Genomic DNA, 14,402 nt, shown 5'->3' with positions numbered 1-14,402 from the left:
TTTTGTTATTGGAATTCATACAGAAGATGTAATACTGCTGTTGGATCACTTACAACTGCCACAGGTTAATCTTTCATTGGATCAAGAAAATACAAGTCTTATTTGATGCTGCTCCTTTTGAGTGAATGAGAGAATAGGTGGCTACATTTTTACTTTCACAAAACAAAATTAAATGCAAGAATCCTCTTCAGAAAATGGCTATACATAATTTCCCAATGTACTGAAATACTTCTAGGAGGATGTATACACCCTAATCCTGTCCCAACCTGTCACAGTGAGCGCAAAGATAATTATTTTCCGCACACTTCTCTAACCCAACACCAGTTAATCCCAAAACCTGGTGATCTAATTTTTGCTGCAGTAAATGTTAGATGCATAAGAAATAAAACTGCTAAACTACATACCTGGATTACCCATCATAAGCCTGACGTTAACTGAAGCTTGGCTTAAACCCAGTATAAATGACTCTGTTCTACCTCCAGACTAAAATATCATGTGTAATGACCGTATAAAGAGGAAAGGTGGTGCAATTGGTTTAATATTTCTCAACACCTACCACATTTCCCCTTACAGTAAACCAATACCAAAATTCAGTTCAGCAGAACTTAATTTTTTCATAAAAATAAACAGTTATAAACAAATGTGTATTACTGTCCTTTACATCCGTCCTGGTGACAATACAGCTATACTGGGAGATATACTACATTGGATATCCATAACATTTCCTTAAGAAAAAATACTACTAGGTGATGTGGATGTCAGTTGGTTGGACATGAACTCTAACTCTCCCCTACCTCTAGCATGAGCTTCCATTGTTTCACACTACTAATTAATAACCCCATATATTATATCAAGACATGAAATTCCCTATTAGACTTGACCCTAGTATCAGACCCTAATAAATCCGCCACCTCAGGTACAATGTCAGAGACACCCTCATTGATCATCTCCAGGTCTCTGTGACCAGACATCTCACATCCTGTTAAACAGCATATTTATACAACAACAACACAGTCTTTCCAAGTTTAATCTAGAAATGTTCATTACTGCACTGTCATCTATTGACTAGGACTTCCTGAAAATCCTCCCCTTAGATGATGCTATAAATTAATTCATTACAACTTTTCTAAATATCCTAAATAACAGTCTACCTCATAGAAGGAAGAGACCAAAAACAAGTAATGCAATTTGGCTAGCCTGAAAGAGTAGAATGCTAATAATGCAAGATAAAGAGAAAGTTTGAGAAGAATGGCAAAAATATAAAATGTCTCAATATCTTAAACATTAGAAGGCTTCGCACTCGTACTAAAAAGCTCTTAACAAAAAGTATACTATAATAACTTTCAGAGTAATACTAAATGCACCCTAAAAACATTTTTTTTGCATCCTCTATCCCTTTTTCCATTTTTGCACATGGGGTCAGGGTGTCACTTCAACAGTGACAATCATCTGGAGCCAAGGTTTACACCGACGAGTGGCTATCCCTTCCTTGGTAGTTTATTCGTACTACTCACTTACGTGTGTGTGTGTGCGTGCGCACACACACACAGGGAATTGAGTGTCCAGTCCACCTACTGTATGTCTTTCGAATGTGAGAGGAAACGGGATCACCTAGTAGAAACCCATGCGACTGCAAGGAGGATATGCAGAGACTGCACAGAAGGTACCACAGCTGAGAATCGAACCGGAGATCCTCTTGCTTTGAGGTGACAACGCTAACAGCTGCACCACAGTGGCCACCCTAAAAAAATTCTTGACAATCATTAAAGAAATCTTGCATCCCGGCCAAAAATTCAACCCAAACCCCTCTCCTGATAACTCACCACTCAAAACTGCAATGCAGGAGGTCAACTCTTTATTTTATAGATAGTATAGTATCTCTAACCAAGGATTTCTCAACATCTAAGCCAAACAGCCACATATCACCACATCCACTTTCACCTTCAAACCTGTGCCCACATCCTGTATAAAACTACTCTTAAACTTTAAGCCATGCTCTTCTTCAGCTGATGACCTCCAAGTGAGTACCTAAAAATAGCAGCTAATAGCATTGCCTATCCATTCTCGAACCTGATAAATAGGGCAATCCAGGAATCCACATTTCCTGTCTCTGGAAAAATACTCCCATTATCCCTCTGCACAAAGGAGGAAATTCCAACAGATGTTAACTAGACTTATAGCAATTGTATCTGCCCTCGCAAAAATACTTGAAAAAATGTATTCAAGAACAATTGTTGGTCTATCTCTTGCAGGAAGAACTCGTATCCCCAACATAACATGGCTTCCATCCTTCCCATAGTACTAGCACTGCCATTCTAACTTTTATAGATACTGTCAGTAAAACTGGAGATAACGGCAAACTAGCCTCTTCCTTGTTTCTAGACTTGTCTAAATCCTTCAACACAGTTTGTCACTGCAGACTACTTCAGATGTCCTCACCAGGTCTCGCTCAGCCCACCCTTCTGTGATTCAAAAGCTACCTGTCGAGTAGGGATCAGTCAGTAAAATGGCAATCCACACTCCCTGTACCTCCCAGTCACCACTGTTGTACCACAAGGCTCTGTAATGGATTTCCTCCTCTTTAATATTTTCACCAACACCCTGTATACATCCACACAGCAGGCCAACCTAATACAATATGCAGATGATTCCACTCTCATGTTCACATTTGACAACATGGTACATCTCCAGAAAATTAGTCGGGAAGTCTTAATAGCCACTAAAACATGGCTTCATAACTTACAACTCATGATCAGCCCAAAACCAAACTATTATTTTCCCCCCAAATCCCTATCTCATAAAAAACAAAATTTTAAGGCCTCTCTCTTGACAATACAACCATTAAAATCACCACTCATAGCAAAATATTAGGGGTGATAATGGATGATGGGCTTAAATTTGACCTGCATCTACAAAATTGCATAAGAAAAGCTCATCAGAAACTAGGCATGCTTTACAGTGCCAAAAACTCAACACAACTGAAACTACACTTGCCACTACTTATCTCCTTCCCACACTTCTGCCATCCTTGCTAACCGCTAGGCTTTACAAAAATTAAAACTTGAACAATGCTATAACAAAGTTACTAATTTTGCAGCAAATGCCCCTTTCAGAACTCACCAGTGTATAGCACTAAAAAGCCTAAATTGGTTAGAACTGCCTCATCAACTAACATATACACAGGTTCTTACCACTTATAAAATTATCTAGCATCCATCTACCTGTCCAGCAGTGCACTAAAATACATTCTAAACAACTGTGTTCCCAGTTGGTCATTGTGATCCAGTGACTAAAATCTCCTGTCAATCTACAAACCTGTCAGATCTGCTGGGCATTGTCTGTACTTGTACAAAGTTGGTAAGGCCTGGAACCCCTTACCTGTATCCATCAGGTCAGTACCCTCCCGTCTTTTAAAAAAAAAAAAAAAAAAAAAAAAAAACTCTGAAAGCTTCACTAGCTAAAATCTGACTTTGTTCTTGTTCAAAACCAGGATAAACTACAGCCATAAATGTGAACAAGTATGTTTTCATTCTTTGTACCACATTTATATTCTCTGCCTCTACCCATTTTTCTGGTCACGTGAGTGTTTTCTCTTCCATACCTTACAGTATTCTGTCCCTACCATCGTTGTAGTACCCCTCCCGTCTATCCTTCCTTCTCTACCTCTTTGGGTAGCTCTCTGTTACCGTAATTGGTATTTTCTTTCTCCTTTACCAATCTCTTGGTAACCCTATCTGGCATTGCTGGTAGTTTTTTTTTTCTTTCTTTCTTTCTTTGCGCGCGATATGCGCACGTGTGTGTGTGTGTGTGTGTGTGTGTGTGTGTGTGTGTGTGTGTGTGTGTGTGTGTGTGTATTCCACCTGCTAAATGCTGTTTTTCCTTTGTGTTTGTCAACATAGCTGAAAGTCAAAAGGCACTACGGGTTTTAAACAGTGCCAGAATTGTGGGCAAAAAATGCTAAACTCTAATGGACACCCTTCCTGAGTGTACTGTTTGGGCCCAGCTTATTTGGTCTAGGAGTGTACTGTCTGCCAGGCCTTCAATAACTGGGCCTTGGTAGAATGAAGGAATAAATTAATATTAAAAGGGCTTATCAAGTCTTCCTTTGAAGAAGCCTTATCCAGGGTTGATGCATCACCTTCTAAACCAGACTCTGGTCCTTCGGCACTGGTGGCTAAAAAGCATAAACCTTCCATTCCAACCACTTCCATGGAACCGAAGGCTAAGGTTCTAAGACTTTCAGACTACCAACTTGGCATAGTCCACTTCGGCACCATAAACCTTGGTGCTGGTCTTGGCACCAACCTCTTCAGTTTCTCAGTTGTTGCCAACCTGTCCTATTGCACTGCAGCAGACATTGCAAACCCCCTTGGTGCTCAAATCAGAATTTGTTTATACACCCAAGACAAGATATTCACCCTCTGTTGACCCCTTCATGGGGCAGCTTCCCAGAACTTTCCTAGAAAGGCCAGAATCCTCTTCTGGGTTATTTGTCCATTCCTCCAGGAGTCTCACTGAAGTAGACGTCGTGACGTTAGTAGATCAGCTCCTAGTGGTCAGAGGTTTTTCTGTCTCTTCCCAGACCCCTCTCCCCTCTGGAGTTGAGGTGTTTTCTCCGAAGACTCCACCTAATCTCCATCCAGTAATCTCCTCATAGTGCTGAGAGCTTCTCACTCCGACCCCTCCAGTTCCAGCTGCTGTGGTGCCTGACAGCCTTTTCACCTTTGGTTCCAGGATCTGCTTTGACTTTTTTGATTCCTTTGGAACTGACAGACCTCCAGGGCCTTGGCTTCACCATCAGGTCTGAGTATTTCAGATCAGCTCCTGCCGTTTATGCGGAGTCATCCTTAACTCTGGGAAGCCCGGCGGCTGTGGTTTTATGTCTGGCTCGTGATTCAGAGGTAGGTGTCTCAGAGCGAGGTGTGACCTTGGTTTCAAGTTTGTCTTTGTATGTTCCAGGTTCCCATTCCTCTTCAGGGGAGGGCCTGCCTGACAGGCAGTGGAGAGGGCATTGGCCTCTGCAGGCTCTTAGCTGGCACCTTTTATATCGTAATTTTTTATTCCCAGACTCCTCTTTGCCCAGAGCTGCCACCAACTTCCACGCCTGGACAGTGGGTACCTAGACTCCAAGATCACCCTGCAGAGGGCCCCTCTTCTTCCAAGTCCTCCTCAGAGATTCCCACTGAGGAGCCTCCCCAGAAGGAAAAAGTGTAAGAGGGAACACTTAGATTCCCCTGAGGAATCTCTCCTGGAAGACACAAGACTTCAGTGATAGGGAGGGTTCCCCCCGGAAGACATCTCCATTGGAAACATCCTGGAGGTCCTCAAACAGTGGGATAACTGGAAGCCCATTGACCCTAACACTGAGGAGTCGGTGTACTTGCAAGCCTTCGGTGCTCACCCATCTACTTCTTGGGTGATCTCTCCCACCGATTATCTCATTAAATTGATTGTGCAGTGGGCTTAGTAGGCTCATGATTTCATAGAAACAATTCACTGAAGACCTGTCAAAATACTATCTGCTCCTGAGGACCACCAGCACTGGGCAAAAGGGTTAGTAGTAGATGCAGTAGTGCTGGCGGCGACCACCAAAAAGGAGTTAGCCGAGGAGAGTTCCGCATTAATTTTTTGGCACATTTCACTAGGCTCTTTTTTGGCACATTTTACTAGGCTCCAGAGGGACCTGATCAAGGAGCTAGCAGATACCCTAGCAGGAGCTGTGTCCGAGGAGGTCCATGACAAAGTGACCTCCAAGCTAACCACCCTGGAGTCTATTTCCAACTCATCCATGAGGCTCATTGTGCATACAGCCAAAGGAGCAACCAGGTCAGCTGGTTCAGGTGTTGCCGTAAGACGACACTCCTGAATGCACCTGTGAGTTGACAGAACCATTCAAGTCTTCTTTTGTCAGTGCTGCTTTTGACAGATCCTCTTTATTCAAGTCTAATGTCAAAGAAACTCTAGCCAGAATGTGAGAAGGATGGAAAGACCCTTTCTGCAGTGGGCATGCATTTTTCTGCTCCTCAGTGGTCCTACTGTAGGATTCAGAGGAGCGGAAAGATGTGGTTCATAAAATCCCAGGGGCCTTTTCAGGACACACGTATTGGGGCTCCCCTCGGGGCAGGGCGTGGAGCTCTAATGGAAGACGCCGACCCCAAGGCATAGGTGGCTTGCAGAATCAGGGGTCCAGAGATTCTTTCTCTGGTCAGCTGTACCAGCGGTCCTGAAAGGGGGCCCGATTGTTTATCTCTGCAAGCAGTCAGAAGAAGATTTTCACTGCACACAACAGCCTGGCAACAAATAACTTCAGATGCTTGGGTGCAGAGGATTATTGCCAGAGGTTATTATATCCCCTTTACCATTTTTCTGAGATCAAAACGAAGACTCCGTGATGTTCCACCCAATCAGAGGGACCAAGCAGCCTTAGAAATTCAAAAGCTGCTAGAGAAAAAGTCCTCCAACATGTCCCACCAAACCAGATAGAATCCAGATTTTACTCTAGGTTCTTTTTACTGCCAAAAAGACAGGGGACTTTAGACCACTTTTTTTTTTTTAAATTTCAGCCTTCTGAACAAGTTTATTCAGCAAGCAAATTTCCAGATGGTCACGATTCAGTCTATGCTTCCCTTTCTATAGAAAAGCAGTTGGATTTTCTCAGTTGACCTTCAAAACACGTATTACCACATAAAATAGACAAATGCTCCAGAAGGTTCCTCAGCTTTCAGCTAAGAGCCAGTCACTTGCAGTTCAGAGTGCTGCCCTTTGCTCTCATCACATCCCCCAAGGTGTTCACCAAATGTCTGACAGTAGTCACAGCTCACTTGAGATTGCATGGATTCCGGGTGTTTTCTTATCTAGACGATTGGCTCATCACCGCTGTCACCACGCATCTACTGCTTCAAGCAACAGACTTCATTCTGCACCTGTTCGCTCATATGGGCATCACAGTGAATAAGTCAATATCTCAGCCAAGTCCCAGTTAAGATCTAGAGTTCATAGGAGCTCATCTGAATACCATCTCTTGCATGGCTTCCCTTCCTCTTCACAGGCTACAGAAGATAAAATCCCACCTACAAGCCATTCTCTCCAAAGACAAAGCTCCTGCACTTCTAGTCCTCCAAGTGTTAGGGTCCATGGCGGTGACCATTAACTTGGTTCCTTTAGCGAGATTCCACATGAACCTGCTACAGTGGGTTCTGGCATCCCAGTGGTCCATTCTAACCCGTCCAATTACATATCCAATTCTTATCACCAGTCATTGCACAAAGGACTTATCCTGGTGGATGGAATCCGAGGAAATTCTTTTGGGCCTTCCCTTCATTTCCCCTCAACCCAAGGCCATAGTGAACATGGATGCCTCTAAGATGGGGTGGGGGGGACAGTATCGGTTAACAACAGTTCAAGGCACTTGGCTCCTGATAGAGGCCAACCTGGATATCAGTGGGCAGTGCTCTTAGCGTTGCAGGCCTTTCAGTCTGTCCTCCCTCTAGGAACAATTCCAGTTCAATCAGACAGCATGTTGGTGGTCTGGTACATCAACAAGCAGGGTGGAACCAAATCTTACCCCCTGTGTCGGGAAGCAGTCAGTGTGGCAATGGGCAGTATCCTCCAACAGCTTTCTAATAGCAATATGCATCCCGGGAGCTCAAACGTGATGGTGGACAAACTGAGCAGATGCCTTCTTCTGCCTCGCAAGTGGTCTCTCAATCCCGGAGTAACAAAGGAGATTTTTTTTATCACTGGAGCCAGCCTTTCTGCGACCTCTTTGCATCACCCATGAACAACAAATGCAGTAGCTACTTTGCCTAATCCCCCCTCCCAGGGGGAGTCCCCTGAGAGATGCTCTTCTTCTTGATTGGCCCTCGGGACTACTATCTGCCTCCCCCCCTTCCCTCTCATTGCTCTCTCTTTGAAGTAAGCAAGCAGGCTGAGAAGCAAAGTGATCATCATAGCACCCTTCTGGCCTCGTCAAGTTTGGTTCCCCTTTCTATGGCCTTACCTAACTCGCTGTCCATGGATTCTGGACCCAGATCCATACCTGCTATCTCACTTGCAGGGACTGGTGTGCCCCAACTTCAAAACCTCAAGCTTACAGCTTGGTTCCTCCAATTCCCTAGTTGCCAGGCAGAACAGTTTACCCTCCCCAGTTCAAAATGTTCTACTGGCTTCCCATAAACCATCCACCAGGAAACTCTACCTTAGTAAATGGAAGAGATGTTCAATTTGGGCATGTGATAATGATCTTAATCCCATCTCTGCACCAGTGGAGAAAGTTTTAATTTTTAGCCATACTTTTTGATCAAGGAGCATCTGCTTCCATGATTAAGATCCAGTTAGCTGCCATTTCTAATTTCTGTAATGGCTTTGAAGACCATTCACTATTTTCCCATAGATTATGTAGAGTATTCCTGAAAGGAGTTTTGTGATTTAAAGCCTCCATTTTAAAGACCCTCTAGTCTCTTGGGATCCGACATTGGCTTTGCAGTCCTTGGTGCTCCCTCCCTTTGAACCAGCAGTGACATGTCACTTAAAATTTCTCTCATGGAAAACTGTTTTTTTTTTCTGATAGCCATTACGTCTGCCAGACAAATTTCTGAGATTCAAGCCTCATGCTCAAAACCTCCATATTTGTTTTTTCATAAGGATAGATTTTCACTAAGAACCAACCCATCTTTTCTTCTAAGGTGGTCTGAGAATCCAATATTGATCAACTCATCCTTTCTTCCTAAGGTGGTCTGAGAATCCAATATTGATCAACTCATCCTTTCTTCCTAAGGTGGCTGAGAATCCAATATTAATCAAAACATCCTTTCTTCCTAAGGTGGTCTGAGAATCCAGTATTAATGAAACTATTGACTTGCCCGTTTTCTTTCCCAATTATTCCAGCAAAGGTTAATGTTGCTTACACTTAATGGATGTTCACAGACCATTGCGTTTCTACCTCAGCAGAAGCAAAGACTCTAGAAAATCGAATCAGTTGTTTGTATCCTTTTCTCGTCCAACTCTAGGACAATCTGTTTCAAAAGTCACCATGTCAAAATGGCTAAGAGACTGTATTACTTATGTATACAGTAACAAGAATCTCAAGTTCCCTGCATCTGTGAGACCTCATTCCAGTAGATAAATAGCCATGTCAGCTGTTTTCCATTCCAAGGCTTCCATGGATGAGATATGCACAGCAGCAACATGGGCTACTCCACATACTTTTATCACTCATTACAAAGGATCTGGTCTCCAGGGGAGAAACTTCCTTTGGTTTGGTGGTTCTTGGGAATCGCCTTCTATAAGGCCATCCAGGACCTAAAGTAGCTGGGATAGATGAAGATTGACAACCACAGGTAAAGAAGTTATGTACTAACTGTAACGTTCCATTTGTGTTGTCAGTTTTCATCTATCCTTGACACCCCACCCTCCTTCCCCCTCCTGTTGACTTCCTGGAGGATCATACACTTGTCCTGGTAACTTCCTCAGGTTTGACCTTGGACATGGCTTCTTCTTTTGGTTGTAATTCTTCTTGTCTTTCTTTGTGGCTGCAAACTCGATCTGAGGTAATATAAAGAAGGGTATTGTGGCTAGAATCTTGGCTTGAGAGTTTTTGGCGGGCGCGAGCTGTGTAACGGCTGAGCCAGTACCCAAAGGTCAAGGATAGATGAAGATCAACAACACAGAACATTATGGTAAGTACATAACTTCTTTTTTTGTATTATTGCTATTTTTTTATTATTTAAACTGCAGATGTTTTTGTTTTATTTCTGAAGATTGTAAAATGATTGTTTGTTTTTTAAATGTTCTCCCCAGGCCTGAACTGAAAATAGGCTTCTACCCATCGGACTTTCAAGGTAAATAAATAAATGATGAGGTTCTCTTGCTTGCGCTATTTTGGTGTTTGCAGCTTTATTTCTTCAGAAACTGTACTGCTTCATCTTTAGGGTTTCCACTGTTTCAGATGCTCAGAGTGGGACATTTCTTACTAAAATGTTATGGTTTGCATAACAAACCAAGCCCTTATCCAATGAAAAGTACTTACTTTGATGTTATTACTAAAACAGAGACTCCCTGATGTTGAATATCGGTTAATTTTGTACCGAATTAAGATGCTATACATATATTATCACGGGCTGTATTATTTAGAGGAAAGTGAGAAAATATTTTTTCTCAAAAAATTTAACAGTTGCCATTTATTTATTTTTACTGGACATAACTCTCCAAATCTTCTATCCTGCAAAAATAGGGCTTTATGGTAACCCTATTCCTTTTTCTTCCATATCAGGGGACATTTACTCACAAATTTTGTACAGGCATTATTGCAGTAAAACATAAATCTCTCTTTTTCCATATTCTTTCTGTTTCTGTTGTACTATTCATTATTCTAGTTATGCATTTTATAAATTCACTATATTGTTTCTGTTGTACTATTCATTATTCTAGTTATGCATTTTATAAGTTCACTATATTTTGGTACATGTTTTCAAAAGTAGTTCATTTTTTAATAATTTTAAAATAAAGTTTAACTGAAACCATGCAGAATGAGGTGATTTCAGACTTTATTTATGCATTTTGTGGCAACCATGTTTTTGTTATTCTTGATAATGTTCTTCACTGTTGTATTAGAGTGAGCATCATATACGTCTTGCTGAATTAGAATTAGATATCTTTCATTGAGTTTCCAGTACTTTAACAAAATTGATGTTTGCTCATAACTGCGTGTTTAATTTGTCTGTGTTTTTATACTGTGACTGTATTTCAGTTGGGAGCCCTACTGCTTGTTATCAGTTAGGTGATCAACCTCAGAACATTGAACCTAAAAGATCAACAGTGTCCTGTAGACTCTGAGAAGAGCAAGAAGGTAAATGCTACATTTTCTCCACTTTCTTCCTCAAGTTTGTACAGTCTCCCCAAAATTATATATACATACACCAATTCTGAAAGTGTGCTTGCCGCCAAGTTGGGGGTGCAGGGTGCTGTTTTATTTTATTTATTTTTTTTGTTTGTGCTTAGTAACATTAGGGAGCTGCTGTTTTGCATGGAGATCTCCAAAGGCTTTAGATGTTTTGGGGTTGAATAATTGAGGGTTGATTAAATGAGATGTGATTTATCCGTAGTGGACCCATTTCGTGAGATAGTAAATAAAAGAGATGTGTAATATGAAGAATATTAAGGTGTGCATATGGATAAGGAGTACAGTTGGCATAAATTATACTTAACTACCATTTATGTGCCGTGTGTGCAATTTTGTCTGTAATATTACTACACACAAGAAAAAGAAAAAAACTGAGCTGGTAAAAAGGAAACAAAAATAAACAAAACCAGAAGCCTGCCTAAAGACTGCATAATCAACTTTAATATTGAAATCGCAAAAAACACGTACAGCACGACTTGTATCGTACAGTCTGCAGCACTTGGATAACAAGAGTGCTCTTGCAAGACACGCTGGGCAGTGTAGAGGCTTTAAGAAGTTTCTCTTCTTGGTTTTATAGCAAGTTTCCTTTAGTGCTTATTCAGGTGATTGGAAGAATCTTTTGTTGCACTGTGAGATGCTCTGGCAGCTCACACTTGATGCAACTACTTTACCAGGACTTAATGATAACCTATCAATCACAAGTGAATTGAAAAGTAGGGCCAGTTGTTGTTGTTGTTGTGTCTTTTGGCTTTTCCCGGTTAGGGGTCGTCACAGCGGAACTCCGGTCCGCTAATGATTGGCAGCAGATTTTTACGTGAAAAGAAGGTACAGTAAATTGTAAAATATTTTTCATCGTTTTTTTCAACATTTATACTACTGCTGTTTTTATTATAAATATATATTTTTCATATTCCATAGTTTCTCTTGGGTTGGAACACACTACGTTATGTTTTTACAACAGTTTGTGTTTTTTTTTTTTTTTTTTTTTTTTTTTTTAGGAACACGCTTTCTGTTTGGTCATAGTACAAAATGATTGACTTAGATGTGGGTGTGTCTCACACGTACTAGGTATTTTTAGGTTTTTAATTCAGTACACATTAGTTCTGAGGATGTCTATTGATTTATAGACGAAAGCGCTTGACATTGTGCTGTATGTGTTTTTTGGGATTTCAATATTAAAGTTGGTTTGCAGTCTACGGGCAGACTTCTGGTTTTATTTGTTTATTACTACACACAAGCTTAAAAGTATGCATGCTGTGAATGATTGTGTTATATTTGTGTGAAGCAAATTAGATACTTTGCTTACTCAGTATTGAACCGTGCCAGTCATACTGGAAATCGAGTTTGAGCACACATTATCAGTAATGGCTAATTTCTTTTATTAAGGATTATAAGACCTTCAGCTTGAATGTCCTAGGGTAAAGGCCAGGTGCTAGAACACGAGACACATGTAGTCCAACAAGGGCACATCAAAATTCAGCTCCATGTGTCTGTGGAGCACACCTGCACTTTCAGGAAGAAAGTGAGTGACTAGAGCCACAAAACCTGTTTGGTTGCTCCCAGTCTTTCTTCCTGCCCATCCAGATGGGACAGATCAATGCTTGATTGCGGTTAAACTTTGAATGCCCCGAAAGACCATATTTAGCTCGGTAAGCAAACTAGAAAAATTGAGTAGCTCTTAGTACTCAGAAATTAGTACTTGCTTTAAGTAAGTGGTTCATCTTGTGTGTTACACTTTGATTTAGTAGCAACCAATGTTTGATGACACTGTAGTCTTTGTTTTCAGAGGAGCCTGAACGATTGCTGAATTGAACAAAAGAACTGCATGGGAGCACGATGGAGGAAAATTATGAAGATTCAAGCTCAAGTGAGTATTAACAGTGATTTTGCTGCTACTCACAAATTCTATTTTAACGTTTCTTTCCAAAGCTAGGTGTTACATGGATTTTTTTGTAACACGATTAAATTAAAACTTACAACTACACTATTCTGTGGTGTGAACAACATATGTACAGTGATGTAATATACATTAGCCTGCCAGCTTCAGTTTCAGAGGCCAGATTGGTAATGTATGGCAGAATAATGTTGTTAAACTCTATTTCATCCATCTGATAGTCTGCAGCTGCATGTTTGCATGCATCCTATGCTGGTTCCCTGTTAGGGAAGTAGTATCTTCATATCAATGAAACTGGGTTCAGAAACAGATCTTGTTCTTCGTTGGGTTGGATTTATTGAGGAATGCCATGTTTCTGAAAGGCGGTTTGCCTTCCTTAATTAGAGAGTTGGTGTAGTGGAGGGGATGCCTAGTGCTTAGCTTTATATCGATTATGAGACTGATTGCAAGTAAGGGATGTGGTGCACATTTGTTGTAGTTGTGCCTTTAGAAAGTAGTATTGGAGACTTGCTTAAGTGGCACTGATCCATCTATGGTAACTGATATATAACTGCAGAATCCCTGCTTTTTGTGTGTTGTGGAAGGGTGGGCGACTGACCTCTCAGCTGTCCCTTTTTGTGAAGAAACATACCTGTTTTCAGGCCTCATTTGCCCCCCTGCACGTGATGTACCTGTTTCTAGAGGTATGTTCTTATTTCTGGCATGATTTGCTCCCTTCACACAATCTTCTAAATTCCCCTCATCACACATGATTTTTAAAGCTTTATAGTAAACTGGGGGAAAAAAAGCAGTACTAAAGCAATTCATTAGTGCTACCAGTAAATGACGACCTGTGGTAGAATGTTGTAATACAGTTCAGTAAAGTATACAGCTTTTGCACTATCTCTGAGAATCTGCTTATATTTTTTCCATAATTTTTGTCAGACTCTGTTTTTATTTATTTATTTTTTATAACAAGTGTTTTTGAGTAGTTTCCCTCTGAGTAGTATCCCAAACTCCTCCTAGAAGCGGGAAGAGTCCTGTGCTACTTGTATTCAGACTTTATGCTAATTAGATGTCCAGTTTTTTTTTCAGGCTGTAGCTACTTTTCTTTGCACCTATTTTTACTGTCTGCAGGTTGAGAGGTATGGTGGGGAGAGTCTCTACTTCATCAGGTAAACTGGTGGAAACAGAGTCTTTATACCATTGATCACAAGTGGGTCCTTCATTAAACTGCTTTAGATAAGGAGATGTTTTGGGCTAAGTAGAGTCACTCTCAGAAGGAGTCAAAGAACACAGAAATGTTGATGGAACATTCATAAGGTGCATAGACAAGACTGTTATTGTGGAACACCAGAACAATGAAGCTAAGTGTAGAAAGCAAGAATGCAGGTTTTGTGGAATTTACATTCATGCTGCATTAACACGAGACACTTGATTTGATTAACAGTTGCATATTAAGTTAGCATGCAAAGATTTTAGTGACTGTAACATTATCTTAAGTGTTCTTCATTAAGCATCAGTTGCTTGTATTGCTGTGTTGACAGTACCCTGAAATACTATTCTGCAAATTGTCTTTGACAAGCTGCAAGCTGAAAGCCATGTGTTCAGAGGCAAATGGCAGCCAGC

General features: G+C 41.0%; 1 protein-coding gene across 4 annotated transcripts in view; it reads left to right on the top strand.

The window, feature by feature from the left end:
- The window catches only part of LOC122809111 (zinc finger protein 239-like), a 517,716-nt gene that overhangs the window by 32,423 nt on the left and 470,891 nt on the right, over positions 1-14,402 (top strand). For 2 of the 4 annotated variants that reach the window (XM_044080355.1, XM_044080352.1), the window contains exons 2-4: positions 9,799-9,839; positions 10,748-10,846; positions 12,687-12,767. In XM_044080355.1, coding sequence (XP_043936290.1) covers positions 12,737-12,767 — 31 coding nt within the window. In that variant the 5' untranslated portion in view covers positions 9,799-9,839; positions 10,748-10,846; positions 12,687-12,736. Of the gene's footprint in view, positions 1-9,798; positions 9,840-10,747; positions 10,847-11,878; positions 12,768-14,402 lie in introns of those variants that run through there. The other 2 variants (XM_044080353.1, XM_044080357.1) reach the window with 2 other exon arrangements.

The sequence above is a fragment of the Protopterus annectens genome, chromosome 8.part0, assembly GCF_019279795.1.
Source record: "Protopterus annectens isolate FY-2018-M chromosome 8.part0, PAN1.0, whole genome shotgun sequence".
NCBI lineage: Eukaryota > Metazoa > Chordata > Ceratodontiformes > Protopteridae > Protopterus > Protopterus annectens.
The sequence above is the reverse complement of the archived record's forward strand: the minus strand, read 5'-3'. Positions and strand labels throughout refer to the sequence as shown.